Genomic DNA, 13294 nt, shown 5'->3' on the forward strand with positions numbered 1-13294 from the left:
GCTAACAGCAAGTTATCTTGCTACATGGAAAGATTCCAGCTAGCATTAGACAAGTCCAAGATGCACTCTTTAACCTCAGAGAAAAAAACCCAGTTTATTTATTCCATTGGCATATTAGAGGAGATGGCCAAACAGAACAGCTAAAATGGGAAAAGCTTCCACAACCTGGGACAAAAAGAGGTCCTGGGTTTTAGGCAGTTTATGAAGAACCCATGAGCTACCACAGCAGCATACTAAGGAATCTTGACTCATCTGAAAAATTGATCGATTTAGTTCATTTTGAAGGACAAGAATACTCATGTCCCTAGCCCTCATTTCCTCTCAGCACCTCTGCAGGCCCTCAATGTAATGTCATCATGCAATAGCCACACCGCAGAACAGCCTATACAAACTCCAGTTGTGCAAGCTGATTACTGGGAGAAGCAGAAAAGGAACAATGGATAAATTTTCTTTTGGCACTGCTGAAAACTGCAATTCAAATACAGATGCATTTTTTAAAACTCCTGCACTTTGGGCTTGATGGGCAATACCCCAGAGGAATCTATCCCTGGGCTCCAATGAGTACATATTAAAATGACCATACTCCTCTATGTATAAACTGTGTCATTAGACTTGTACTTTTAAAAACTAAGATTAACCCAGACTAGGGCCAGGCTCTATATATAAGCTACTACTTTATCTCTTACAAATATTTTTAATATTTTTAAATTACAAGCAGTCCTCACTTCAGGTAATGGAACTGACAAAATATCTGAAGACACACAGCCCCTAGACTTTCACAGAAAGTCCAGCAGCAACCATGCTAGAAGAAGGAATCCTATGTCACAGCAAAGAGGAGGAGGCAAGGAGGCACGTGGCTAAGACAGCCTAAATGTGGGAGAAGAGTCATTTGGAGTAAATACAATAAAAAAGGATTTAAAAACGCCTTCATATAAAAGACTAAGCAGGTTAAAGCAAAAATAATGGTTCAAAAACATGTACAAGACTGTTGGAGACCAACAGAAAATTGCCTAAAAATAACTTGCATTTAAACCAGAAGTCAATGGCATCACACAATTTTGTTTTTTAAAATGGTAAAGAAAAGTAGAAATCTGTGTCAAGATCAGCATTTATGAAGAGTTATCATTAGCTCCAGAGACCAGCATAATTCCCATGAAGTCCTGATGGAAGGGGGCCTCCTGCCACAAAGAGTTTCGTTCCAGATGAGTCGTAGCAGTGGGTATAAACAGCATTTGGGAAGAAATGTATGTCAGAAAAATAATTTCTCCAGGTTTCATCGTGATTCTGTTAAAGGAAAGTTTAGATTATTACTGCTGCCAAACAAACCCAAAAACCTTGTTTCACAAAAGCAGAAGGTTGTTTCCAGAGCCTAAAAAGGGATCTTCTCTGTTAATACTCCTGAAGCTTCAGACAGATCAATAACAATGTTGTCCTGAAGATTTTTCTGGGGACATTGGGGCCAAACATTGGAGAGGGGAGATGAAGGGTAGGGAAGATATTTTCATCAGTTTTTAAAGTTACATCACAGTGATGCAAAGGATAATGGAGAAAAGTTTGACAAAGCCATTAACTGCTTTATGATAACATACAGGAAACTGAACTCAAGTGCCTGCCATGGCATTACCTCAGGAGGACAGTTTCTAATACTGCACACAATTAAATCTCTCTTGCTTTGAGTACCACATTAGAGTAGCACATTTTTAAAGGAAGACAATGAATTTTGTGTTTGAGGTTCTGAAAACTAGAAGTTAGATTGCATTAGAAAATATGAAGATATAAAATCTAGTTCATTTATGAATCAGTGCATAAGAAAAGTACTCAGTATGCCTTACACTTGAGCAACCAATCATTCATTATCCTTTCATAAAGCTTTTATAGAGAGCAATACTGCAGCACTTCTTGCTTTTCAAGATTACCGTTATTAGTTACATGATCACTGTTTGACTGGGACAAATTTCATATAATAGCTTCCATTACTACAAAAATAACCAGTGTAAACTCCTGTGTAAAGGGTTTCCTACAACTACAAGATACTCACCAGCCAACCTTTCCCAGTAGTCAACTTTAAAATTTCACTTCCTCCTAATTTTTGCTTCTGTCCATAGCAGGCATGTGAGGGCTTTTCATTCAAGAACCTCTGGGCTCGGATATCGTAAAACAATAGGGAACCTTGCCCCGTTCCCACTGTGATGATGTGCTCGTAAAAGCTCACTGATCGAATACCTGTCAAAAAGAGAAGGGACATACAATGCAGTAATGAAAATGGATGCTTTGGCTCTGCGGTGCTGCTTCTTGATGTCTAAAATTTTATTTAAGAGGAACTACCTACTAATAGTATTCTCCATAACACACAAGTTTGGGCCACACACTGCTATGGAGCAGTGCAGACAAATCTCATTGATGCTATTGAAACAGCAGCTTCAATTACATATACTACTTCTTTTCTGATGCCATCAGATACACTGATGATGTATAGTAAGAAGCTTAATTCTCAGCAGGCCCCAGCTCTGACAGATAAACAAATATCACAAGCCATTTAGGATCAAAAGTAGTTTTGTTTTGCTCACAAGCCTCTAAGTGAACACACCATGAGTATGTGAGCAGCAGACAGAGGAAAGAACACACTGGTTCCCTCCACAAGCTCACACCCTATCTAGCTATCTGCCAAGATGTGATAAGTGACTATGTGAGAAAAATTACTGTTCCAGCTGCTATCAAGTGCATTTTGCTGGTCAAGAGGCTAGCTGTAAGCAAGTATAAGCACTTGTCACTTTGCTGCTAAGACAGATCAGGATTTTAAATAATTTTGAGGCTGTCCCTGCTCAAATAATCTCATACCAGCACACCTTACTTCATAGCTAGTACTTTTAGCACTTTACCCAGCAATAAAAACAGACTAAGAATACTACAAGCAAAGCACCACCATGTTACACCAGCACATGGGAAGCTACAAGTTTCCAATCCAAACAAAACATTCTAACACAATTCAATTATGCTATTAAATTGAGCAAAATAATACATTTTGTTTTCACAAAATCTTAATCTGAAGCCTCATCTTCAGATTAAGATTCAGATTAAGCTTCCTTCCCTTGGAAATAGTCTTGAGGAGATTCTGTATGTAGGAAAATGTATTTGCAAAATGTCCTGTCATCTCTATTGTGCAAAAGGTTTGTTCAGTATAAGTACTCTAACACAAACAACTCTTCTATGCAGATTAAACCCCACCACATCTATGCTACTCTTTGTTGTGCAACATAAAGGCAGGTTATAAACCCTACAGCTTTTTAAGCCCTCTTTAAAGTTCCACTGAATTACAGCCTAAACAAGCATTCAAACAGGAAGGGAAAAGAGTGAGTTAGGCCAGATACATCCATGTGTCAACTGCTGTCACTATGCCAAGTGGGGCTAAATGTCACAAAACTTGTGACATACTGGAATATAACCAGCAGTACATGTGACAGCAGACATCCAAGGGGTGTAGATGTAGTTTACCCTTCCCCTCTGTACAGAGTCCTAACTAGAAACACATCCTCATTCTTCCATCTCCACAACCTGATGTTACATTCACAGCCACCAGCATCTGTTAAACACACTTAGAACAGGCAAGGTCACATTGTTGTGTTCTAGATATGAGGTGAAGTCTTGGCTGCAGGCTTAATAGGTGGGAAACCATTGTGCAAGTCTCACACCTGCTGAATCTCTAATTCAGAGAACTAAAAATGCATCTGAGCAAGTTGGGAGACATCTCTTCCTCTTCATTGTTGTCCTGAACCAGGTTCTTTCTCCTGGTGTGCAAGAAGCCAATCCTCACAGAGTCAATGTATTTTATTTATTTACAGCTCTGACCAGAAAGGGGTACTGGGTTGTAGATCCACAAAACCAGCACACTGAGGCACACAAAGGCCTACTTAAAAAGTTACATTAGGCTATTAGCACATCTTACTTAAGTCACTACTTGCCTAAGTTTCTATTGGCTTATCCTTTCTCTGTTGCGATTTAAAGGCATAGTGTCCCAAGAAATCATGGCACATGCTCGATGAGTAGTGGTCTTTTTGTGAGTAGAGGGTGCCTGAGCTAGGGATGTGTTTTTTATTATTATAATGAGCAAAGTTCATCATTAGGGCAAGTTCTCACCACAGAACCAGTCAAAACTGGGGGTTGATTGTCTCATCATTAAACATCCTGTATAAGAAAGGTATTATCTTCTTTGTTTTGCCTCCTCTTCAAGGACTTAGTCCATCAATTTTTTGTCTTCTATATTCCCATGGTTATTGCTTCTATTGCTTAACTGCTTTGGATGGAATATGAAAGAGATGGCATATACTTTTCAATGCAATTAATTAATAAAGCTATAAAATACAAACCAACTGTGAATCTTTCTCTAACAAAAAAAAAAAAAAAAATTGAAGGAAAACTGAAGGAATCCATTTTGTACTCACTACTAAGTGGATGTTTAGGACAGGCCTTCAAGAACAGCACTTCAAATTGGCTCCTAAGGGGCTGAAGTACCTCAGATTAATCATTCCCATCAAACTAAAAGCACCACCCGTGCCTCGAACTTATCACAGTAAGCTCTTCTACATTTCCAGCACTCTACCACCTGTAGGCCTGGACTATTTGGGTCAACAAATTGAGTCTTACTCCTCAGAGGCAGGGAGCTCTAAAAATCCCTGAAGGAAATGAAGATGCAGTAGCACGTCCTACACAAAGAGTAGACACAGTCTGTGCTGTGCAAGCTTTGTCCACTGCATTAACATTGCTGCCTTCAGGATTATAAAGTCACAGGCACACAACATTGCTCTGCAGGCCAATCAAGCAGAAAGAAGTCACTCTCACAGATCAAGAACTACAGTCCAGGGCCTGCACTTTCCTGTATAGCTGCTAAGAAAAGCAACTCTTACAAGATGCACTAAAAAACATTCGCTACCTTCTCACATAGAGGAGACAGGGTTATACTAGGTAAAAAACACCCTCAGTTTCAGTCTTACTAAGTGACATTTCTCTGATCTGCTTTTGTATACAACATTAATGAACTGAAGTTAATATAGACTTACCATGTCCAGCAGTTGCATTTAGAAGCTGAAAGCACATTCAAGTAACACTTCAAAGCACTTTAAAAGTTAACCCAGATTTTAGTCTGCAAATCAATAAACAGCCTACTTTCTAGAGGTGTTGCACCATTTCAAGTCCCAGTGAGATCAACAGAAAGTTGAAACACTCAGTATTTTGGGAATTAATATTACTTAAGTGCCTCCACCACTACCCACACACACCAAAAAAAAAATCTACTTTGCAGAATAGAAAACAGTATTGAACAAAGGTTTTCTCTAGACATGAACTAGCACCCCAGAGATACTCTCTACACATAGGTCATCCCCTCAGCAGGGATGATCACATAATTAAAGACAGAAGTTTTTAGCCACCAGTCACCACTGGGCACCACACTCCCTTGTCCTGGTATTTCTTCCTTATGATATTGAAGGGTGACTGTTGGAACCCTGGATGCTGAGACTTTCTGTGCTGACAGGCACTGATCCCCAGGAGAGCACTGCATTTGACCTGAGGCCATGGAACTGGCTTCCAAAATTGATTGATAGCACCGAGACTACGGGTGTGTAGTTGGTTAGAAGTGTGTAATATCACAGGGTGGAAAACTTAGAGTTTTGGGTTTTTAGTATGGAGGTAGATAGAAGACAAGATGGGGGATTTTGGGCATTGTCTGATCTCCTTCTTGTTCTTCATCTACTCCATTTTCTGCAGTGTTGGTGGCACAGAGTGATTGGTTAGAAAGAACTGCAATGCAGATGTTGCGTGGACAGACAAGTAATTAGTAATTGGTAGAAAGGTAGAAATAAAGTACGTTTTAGGAGTTAATTGGACAAAATAGCTTTAAAAGACCTGTGAAAAATGTTTTTGTGATTTGTGTCAATTGGCAATGGAATCAGAAAATGCTTGTATCTGCTGTGTCGAAAGTGGATGTGTTCCCTGGGATAACTAAAAAGAACAGTTTTGAAACTTTTTGACCGAATAGCCAAATAAAGCATTGAAATAGAAGTATAGTAGAGTAAAGAGATGAGGTAGCAAGATGACTGATGCTTAGAATAAAATAGAGGAAGTTGTGGTAAAGCTAAGGGATGTTGTAACAAAGCAACTAAATGCGTATGTATAATAAAAACCTTGATGCACTTGACAAAAATCATGTAGCAGACACCAGTAAGACCTCCCTCCAGACAACCACAAGAATGACAGGAAGCCATCGACCACGTGGAAAGATTATGAAATTGCTGACCCCAGCTTATTAATATTTGTTGATTTGGACTAATACAAGCACACTGGAAAATGCTTTGTAGGCTTAAAAACAGTATATATACTCTGGTGAACTTGTAGTGGTGTGTGCTGTGAGTGGAGCAGTGACTCCTCAGCCACCCAGAGCTGCTTGCTTGCTTTCTTTAAAATAAAAGATATTATGAACAAAAATTCAGTTGATTTTTTTCTGTGAGAAAAAGGTTACCACTACTGCTGGGCTGCTGCCTGTGTTATGGTAATTACGGGTCGTTGTTGTTAATGGTTGTTTTTGTATTAGTAAAAGCCCTGTCTGGGGCGAGGTAATGGCCCTTCTCCGAGACAGTAATGGGTGGGGACCTTCCCGAACAGTGAGGAGAAGAGACCTGGGGGGGGGGGTTATGCAAAGTGACTCCAGGACCAGCATGCTGTGGGGGACTACGGCTCCAAACGTACTGAGAAAACCCCAAAAACAACGAGCCAAATAAGAGTTGAGAGACTGGAGTGATGTCTGGACGTGAGGAGCCGAGTGCTGAGCCTGCAGAGATGCGGAACACCTTCGGAGTCCCTCTCGCCCTGACCAAGGGAGTCGTCCCCAGCGGGGAGACTGAGAGGGACGGCGCCGGAAAAAGTAACATCAGATGGGATCACCACGCCCTAAAGGTTCCCATGAGGATGTGATTCCCCAGCTCTGCCCCTAGTGGACAGAGCTGCGCATATCCTCCTCCTCTGGGTCGCCCTGGGAGAGACGACGGGAGACTGCAGCCCTACCGAGCTGCCCAATCCTGAGCTGATCACTTTTTCATAAAGGCATTAAAAAGGGGAAGAAGTCTCCTGGCCCTGTTTATTTCAAAAGATATATAGAAATAAAATTCGGTTCAGCTATCAAGATTTTATATCAAACCTGTGTGTCTTGTGATTTTTGGTGCCTTCTCTTTGTATGCTAAGTCTGAGATGCAGACAGCATGCTGAACTTCTGATAAGAGAAAAATAAACAACAACCTGAAGACTGAAAAAAACAGAAGTCCCATCTGTCTCTCAATACTGGCACAGAATTTTGAAGGGGTCTCTCCATCAGGGGGATCCTCGGGGAGGGTTTCCACAAACTGGTGCCCCTGTGTAAAAGTGCGAACTCGGCAGGAAGAGATTGTGCCAGGACTCTCCTTGATGAAAGCCAGGAGCCAGAAAAATTCCTCCAGAGGTGAATATCTCGGCGTCTTGGACACTTGGAAAACCCGGTACAAGGGAGCCATATTTCTGTGAGCTGCTGGTTGGAGCACGGACAGATACCCAAGGATGACAGACCCATTAGGGTCGGCTAAGCTGTCAAGGAGCCAAAATGGGGGGTAACGTCTCGAAAACAGAGGCAGATGTCGTTAATTGTAGTATATGGTAGAGATAATTAATGCTGTAGAAGTAGATATATATGTGTATAAAATATTGTGAAGATTCAGAGTTATGCCTCTGACCACTCTGGCTGGGAACAGAGTTCTATTCTTATTGTAACCAGTTCCAGGACAGCGTTAAGATAATATCAGGTCTGTTACCGTATGAATGGGACGATCCCGGGCTATTACAGAGGATTTCCTCTGGCACCTACACCTGGGAGATAGCATCTGGACCTTCCTGGAATGGAATGTCTCGAGGAGCTCACGCGACCTGCACCTGGACATGATTTCATCGCGGTACTCAGGAACTGGTATCATCCTAGTACATGTGAATGCTGCTTCTGCCTGGATACTCAGACATTCGTCTGCATCTCTGGATTGGCCTTTGTCTGTTCCTACACCTGTATGGATCCAACTCTACATGTGAAGGGACACAAAGAAATATGTGGTCATCCCTGCCCCAGGCAGAATAAACTGTATATAGGCTGGCCACTGGAAGCACTCAGGGGTACCTCTGGGGAAATGCTGTCTCTGTCAGCCGCAACCCTAGGTCACCCAGCGCCTGTACCCGGGGCTGATGCTGTCTTGGCTGTTGTGGTTTTTTTTCTTTTTTCGAAATTTCTATTTTTGTTATTGATCTAATAAATCTTTGTTAAATTTTTCATAAATTTGGCTACCGATTTGATAATTTATAACATTAATAATCTAGAGATAATGATGAGGTAGCATCCAGTCCGGGTCTCTAGACAGGAACTGGAAACTGTGTTCTCCTGGGTGAGGGAGGAATTCCCCAATGTTACAGTTACAGATTTATTTGACCCAGATCTATGGGAGGATGTTAATATGGAACTCTATCATTCTGCGACACGCAAAGACCAGAAGGCTGCGAGCCTTCTGTCAATCTGCAGAGTTGTTTATGAGGTAATTCATGAGGCAAAATGCCAAAAACCTCTTGCAAAAGGTACTTTGCAAACACCCCAGGGGCTGCAGGGTGTTCCCTTGCAGGCGGGAGTGCCAGGGCCCGCAGCCCCTTCCTCCGAAGCTGCAAAGACTCTCCAGGAGCCTCCACAGCCCCCCCCTCCTCCCCCCCCCCCCTTAGTCCCGGGCAAAACTGTCCCCCCTGAATCACAAGAGGAAGGTGTTATGCATTATCCCTGTGAATGCAGGCACGGAGTCGTCCCGATGGATAAGGTGGAGTTCTACCTGTTAATTATTGTAATCACCAGTTGTTTTCGTTAACTACTCCTTTTGTATCAGTACTGTCCTGCCTAAAAGCCAGGTTGATAGCCCTTCTCGGACAGTGAAAGGTGGGGACATGAGGGAGGGACATCAGAGGGCATACAAAATAACCTCGGAACCAGCATGCCATGGGAAAGCCACCCCACCAAACTTACCAAAAGACCCCAAAAACAACGAGCCAACACAGAATTAAGTGATCAAAGTGATATCTGGACGTGAGGAACAAAGTACCGAGCCTGCAGAGATGCTGAGAACCTTTGTTGCCCCTCGCCCTGAGCATAGACCTCAGTTGGAGCCAGGACCGCAGGACAGCAAACCCGAAAGTTGTAAGACGGAGTATACCCTCACTGCTCTCGTGAGGATGGGACCCCCAGCTCTGCCCCCTAGTGGACAAAGCTGCACACTCTTCCTCCGAGTCGCCCTCAGAGCGATGACGGAGAGACCGCGGATCCGTCGAGCCTCCCAATCTTGAGCTGATCACTTTTAATAAAGGCTTTAGAAAGGAGAAAAAGTCTTCTGCCCTGTTTATTTCAGGAGGGACCTCGGGGCCGTTCAAAACTCAAATTGCTCTTGGGACCATCGGATCAGGCAGATATGGCATTTTTCGAATCATTTACAACTGCGCATGTCTCGGGAGCAGCGGGATCCAGAACACACGTTTCTCCACCCCCCTCCCCACATTGGGGGACGTTCCAGGCAGCTAAGCCTGCCTCCGGAGCTTCTGTGGCAACGCCCCTGCCACTTCGCGGTCCACCCACAGCTCCTGCCCCCTCCCATGCCCTGAAAATGACGTCAGAGGCGTCTTTCCAGTCCCCCCGTTCAGCAGGGGCGGGCTCGGAGCCCGATGACATAATCTTAGTTCTATCCCCATTCGCTTCTGAGCCAACCCACGGCACAATGGGCAGGATCGAGTGGGTCCGACGTCATCCCCCCCTCGCCCCCCCTTCCCGCCAGCCTCTGAGTGTGCCCGGGGCCTCCTTCCTTCGTCCAAGCGGCAGCTGCGCTGTGGGGGCTGCCAGAACCTACAGCTATGGCTGTGCCCCTAGACTCGTCACTGCTCACTGCAGATTCGGGACTGCCTGCTGCAGCCCGAACACAGCCCTGGCACGGCTCAGCAGCACCGGCACCGGCGGCGACTGCAGCTGCAATAACCAGTCCCTCTGCAATCCAGGGAGCGGAGCCTGGACCCAGATCGGGATCCTCGCAACCAAACTATGCAGCAACAGTGCCACCAAGTGGAACAACAGTACCACTGCCGCAAGTTCAACCACACTACAGACTAAATATCATAGTCTCAGAACCTCTGCTTGAAACACAGTTAGGCCAAGCCCCTTAAGTACCTTTTCCAGTTCCCTTCTCAGGTGAACAGAATATGATGAATATATTCCCAGGTAAATGGGAAGTGTCGGGACAAGACACAACACTGCAGCATACGTTCCAAAGACTGGTCAGGAGAACAGAGCTCAAGCCATGAGTGATTTAGGAGCACAAAACCCACCAGCTCAAGATATCAGCAGCGAAAATATAACCATCACAGCCTCACGAGGCATTCCTGTACCATCACAGGCCCCATCCGACTTTTGGACTACAACAGGCAGCACTCCAGTACTTCACATGCCTGCCCCAACAGCTTGGTTTCCAGGGCAACAGTCCAGCTCCATGACTCGCCCTCACCTTTTCCCATTTTCAAAAGACTTCATGTGGCAGCTCTTCATCCAGGTCAGGGAATGTGCTCAGGAATTCCTACCACAACATGGTGCACACTTTCCTCAAACCTCCTTTCCAGGGCAAGATGGCAACACCCTTTCTGCATCCTTTGTAAATACTCGCTACATATCTATATCGGTACCATCTGCAATGCCACCAATGGCAGGTTCAGCCATTGCACCCTCTTTTCCTGTGGGGGCCTGAGTTAACTTATGTATTGTAAGTATATGTATGGCAGTTAAAGATCTCTCTATTGTATTAGTGACCCTGCCCTGATTCTGGTTATTGTAAATGGGCTGCAGCTGTGATGTCCTTGATTGGGCAGCAGCTGTAGCCCATGGAGGTAGCTGAGATAAAAGGGGGCGGGGTGGTCAGGGAGAGCCTGGGAGAGGAGCCCTGACCGAGAAGCAACAACACCACTGCTGTGAAGATCTGCCGTGAGAAGACCATCGAGAGAAGGTATGGGACTCAGTGCCGTGAGAAGACCATCGAGAGAAGGTATGGGACTCAGGAAATATAATTGTACAGCAATGTGAATACAACATCTGGTGACCCCGACGTGATTCGAACACGCAGCCAAGGAAAGAAGGTATGGAATCCCCCGGACAGCTGCAAGCTGTGGCAGCCTGAGAGCTGGGACTATAGAAGTAAAGACAGCTGCGAGCTGTGGCAGCCTGAGAGCTGGGACCCTGCGAGCTGGGACTATAGAAGTAAGGACAGCTGCGAGCTGTGGCAGCCTGAGAGCTGGGACTATAGAGGTAAAGACAGCTGAGAGCTGGGACAGATATGTGTGTGTGGCAGCCTGAGAGCTGGGACAGATATGTGTATGGCAGCCTGAGAGTTGGGACAGATATGTGTATTGTAGTTGTAGGGTTGGTAGAAGTAAAAGAAAAAAAAAAGAAAAAAAAAAGAAAAAAAAGAAAAAAAAAAAAAAAGAAAAAAAAGAAAAAAGAGAAAAAAAAAAGAAAAAAAAGGAGGATATGTATATATTCTATGTATGAGCTGTGGCAGCCAGAGAGCTGGGACTAGACAGCTGCGAGCTGTGGCAGCCTGAGAGCTGGGACAAAAATGTCTATGGTAATTGTAAAATTGGTAAAAGTAAAGGGGGAAATGTGGGGGCCTGAGTTAACTTATGTATTGTAAGTATATGTATGGCAGTTAAAGATCTCTCTATTGTATTAGTGACCCTGCCCTGATTCTGGTTATTGTAAATGGGCTGCAGCTGTGATGTCCTTGATTGGGCAGCAGCTGTAGCCCATGGAGGTAGCTGAGATAAAAGGGGGCGGGGTGGTCAGGGAGAGCCTGGGAGAGGAGCCCTGACCGAGAAGCAACAACACCACTGCTGTGAAGATCTGCCGTGAGAAGACCATCGAGAGAAGGTATGGGACTCAGTGCTGTGAGAAGACCATCGAGAGAAGGTATGGGACTCAGGAAATATAATTGTACAGCAATGTGAATACAACATTTTCCCCTGTGTGCACCACCACAAATGTCCCTCCCCATGCCTCAAACAGGAGGGTGAGGGATGCATGGAATGCATGCAACCTTCAGGCCAGAAGGTACATCCTGGCAGATTACAAATCCACAGAATACGGGCATGGATATGGTTCCATTTAACAGAAATGTCTCAAGAAATATGTCCGGTTCAACAAACTGGCCAGACATCAGGAAGAAAGCACTGAAAGAAAGAGACTTTGATATAGCAGACACAGATAGCATCACATTGCCAGTGAGATACGCGAGATGAAATGAAAATCCTAGATGGGAACCTCTGGATCATGATGTTGTCAAAGATTTGATGGAAGCAGTGAAAAATAATGGTTTGGGATCCCCATACTTCAAACAGCTTTTGAGAGGTGCATTCAACAATTATGACTTGATACTTTTTGATTGTAGGTGCATTGCCTCAACAATTTTTACAGATTCACAACTCCTGCTGTGGAATGCAAGATGGCAGAGGGCTCTCCTTCAACTGAGAAATAGTTATGCGGGAGGACCACATGCAGCTCTCACACTGGCTCAATTAGCAAGAGATGAATCCCATGACAAACATGAAGATCAGTCAGCCGTGTTGCCTCGAGATGCGATTGCGGACATTAAAGAGGCGGCACGAAAGGCAATTTTGCAAATTCAACCAGTTAGAACTCCAGAAGGCATTTACACAGAAATAAAGCAAGGTCTTTCTGAGCCCTTCACTTCATTCATCTATCATCTCATGCAAGCAGTGGACAGACAAGTAAGTGATGAAGCGGCAAAGCCACATCTACTTCGAAGCCTTGCTTTCGCAAATGCCAATGCAGAATGCAAACGTATAATTAGTGCCATGCCTGGTCAACTAACCATGACTGAAATGATAGAGGCATGCAGTAAGGTGGGCACACCTCAGTACATCGCAGCAATCCAAGCAGGTATTTGGGGAGAACAGGTCGGGAAACTCCTTCAAGCACAGGATGAAAGACTTTCAAGAACCCTCGCAGCTCTCCATGTAACTCCTCAACAAGATAATTCCATAGAAATAATAGCAGCAGAACTCACCAAAAGGCCATGTTTCAAGAGTGAGAAATTTGGACATATAACAAAATATTGCCCAGTCTGTAGGAAATGCGACAGCACTGAATCATTGCCCAAGATGCAGAAAAGGGAGACACTATGCAAATCAGTGGTATTCCAAATATTAC

General features: G+C 44.2%; 1 protein-coding gene across 1 annotated transcript in view; it reads right to left on the reverse strand.

Annotated features, from left to right (window-relative positions):
- Positions 1 to 1125: 1125 nt before the first annotated feature.
- The window catches only part of LOC131095433 (DDB1- and CUL4-associated factor 12-like), a 72352-nt gene continuing 60183 nt past the window's right edge, over positions 1126 to 13294 (reverse strand). Inside the window, exons 8-9 of the mRNA XM_058043134.1 lie at positions 2039 to 2223; positions 1126 to 1284 (exon numbers count right to left, since the gene is read on the reverse strand). Coding sequence (XP_057899117.1) covers positions 1126 to 1284; positions 2039 to 2223 — 344 coding nt within the window. The remainder of the gene's footprint in view (positions 1285 to 2038; positions 2224 to 13294) is intronic.

Source organism: Melospiza georgiana, chromosome W (assembly GCF_028018845.1).
Source record: "Melospiza georgiana isolate bMelGeo1 chromosome W, bMelGeo1.pri, whole genome shotgun sequence".
Classification (NCBI taxonomy): Eukaryota; Metazoa; Chordata; class Aves; order Passeriformes; family Passerellidae; genus Melospiza; species Melospiza georgiana.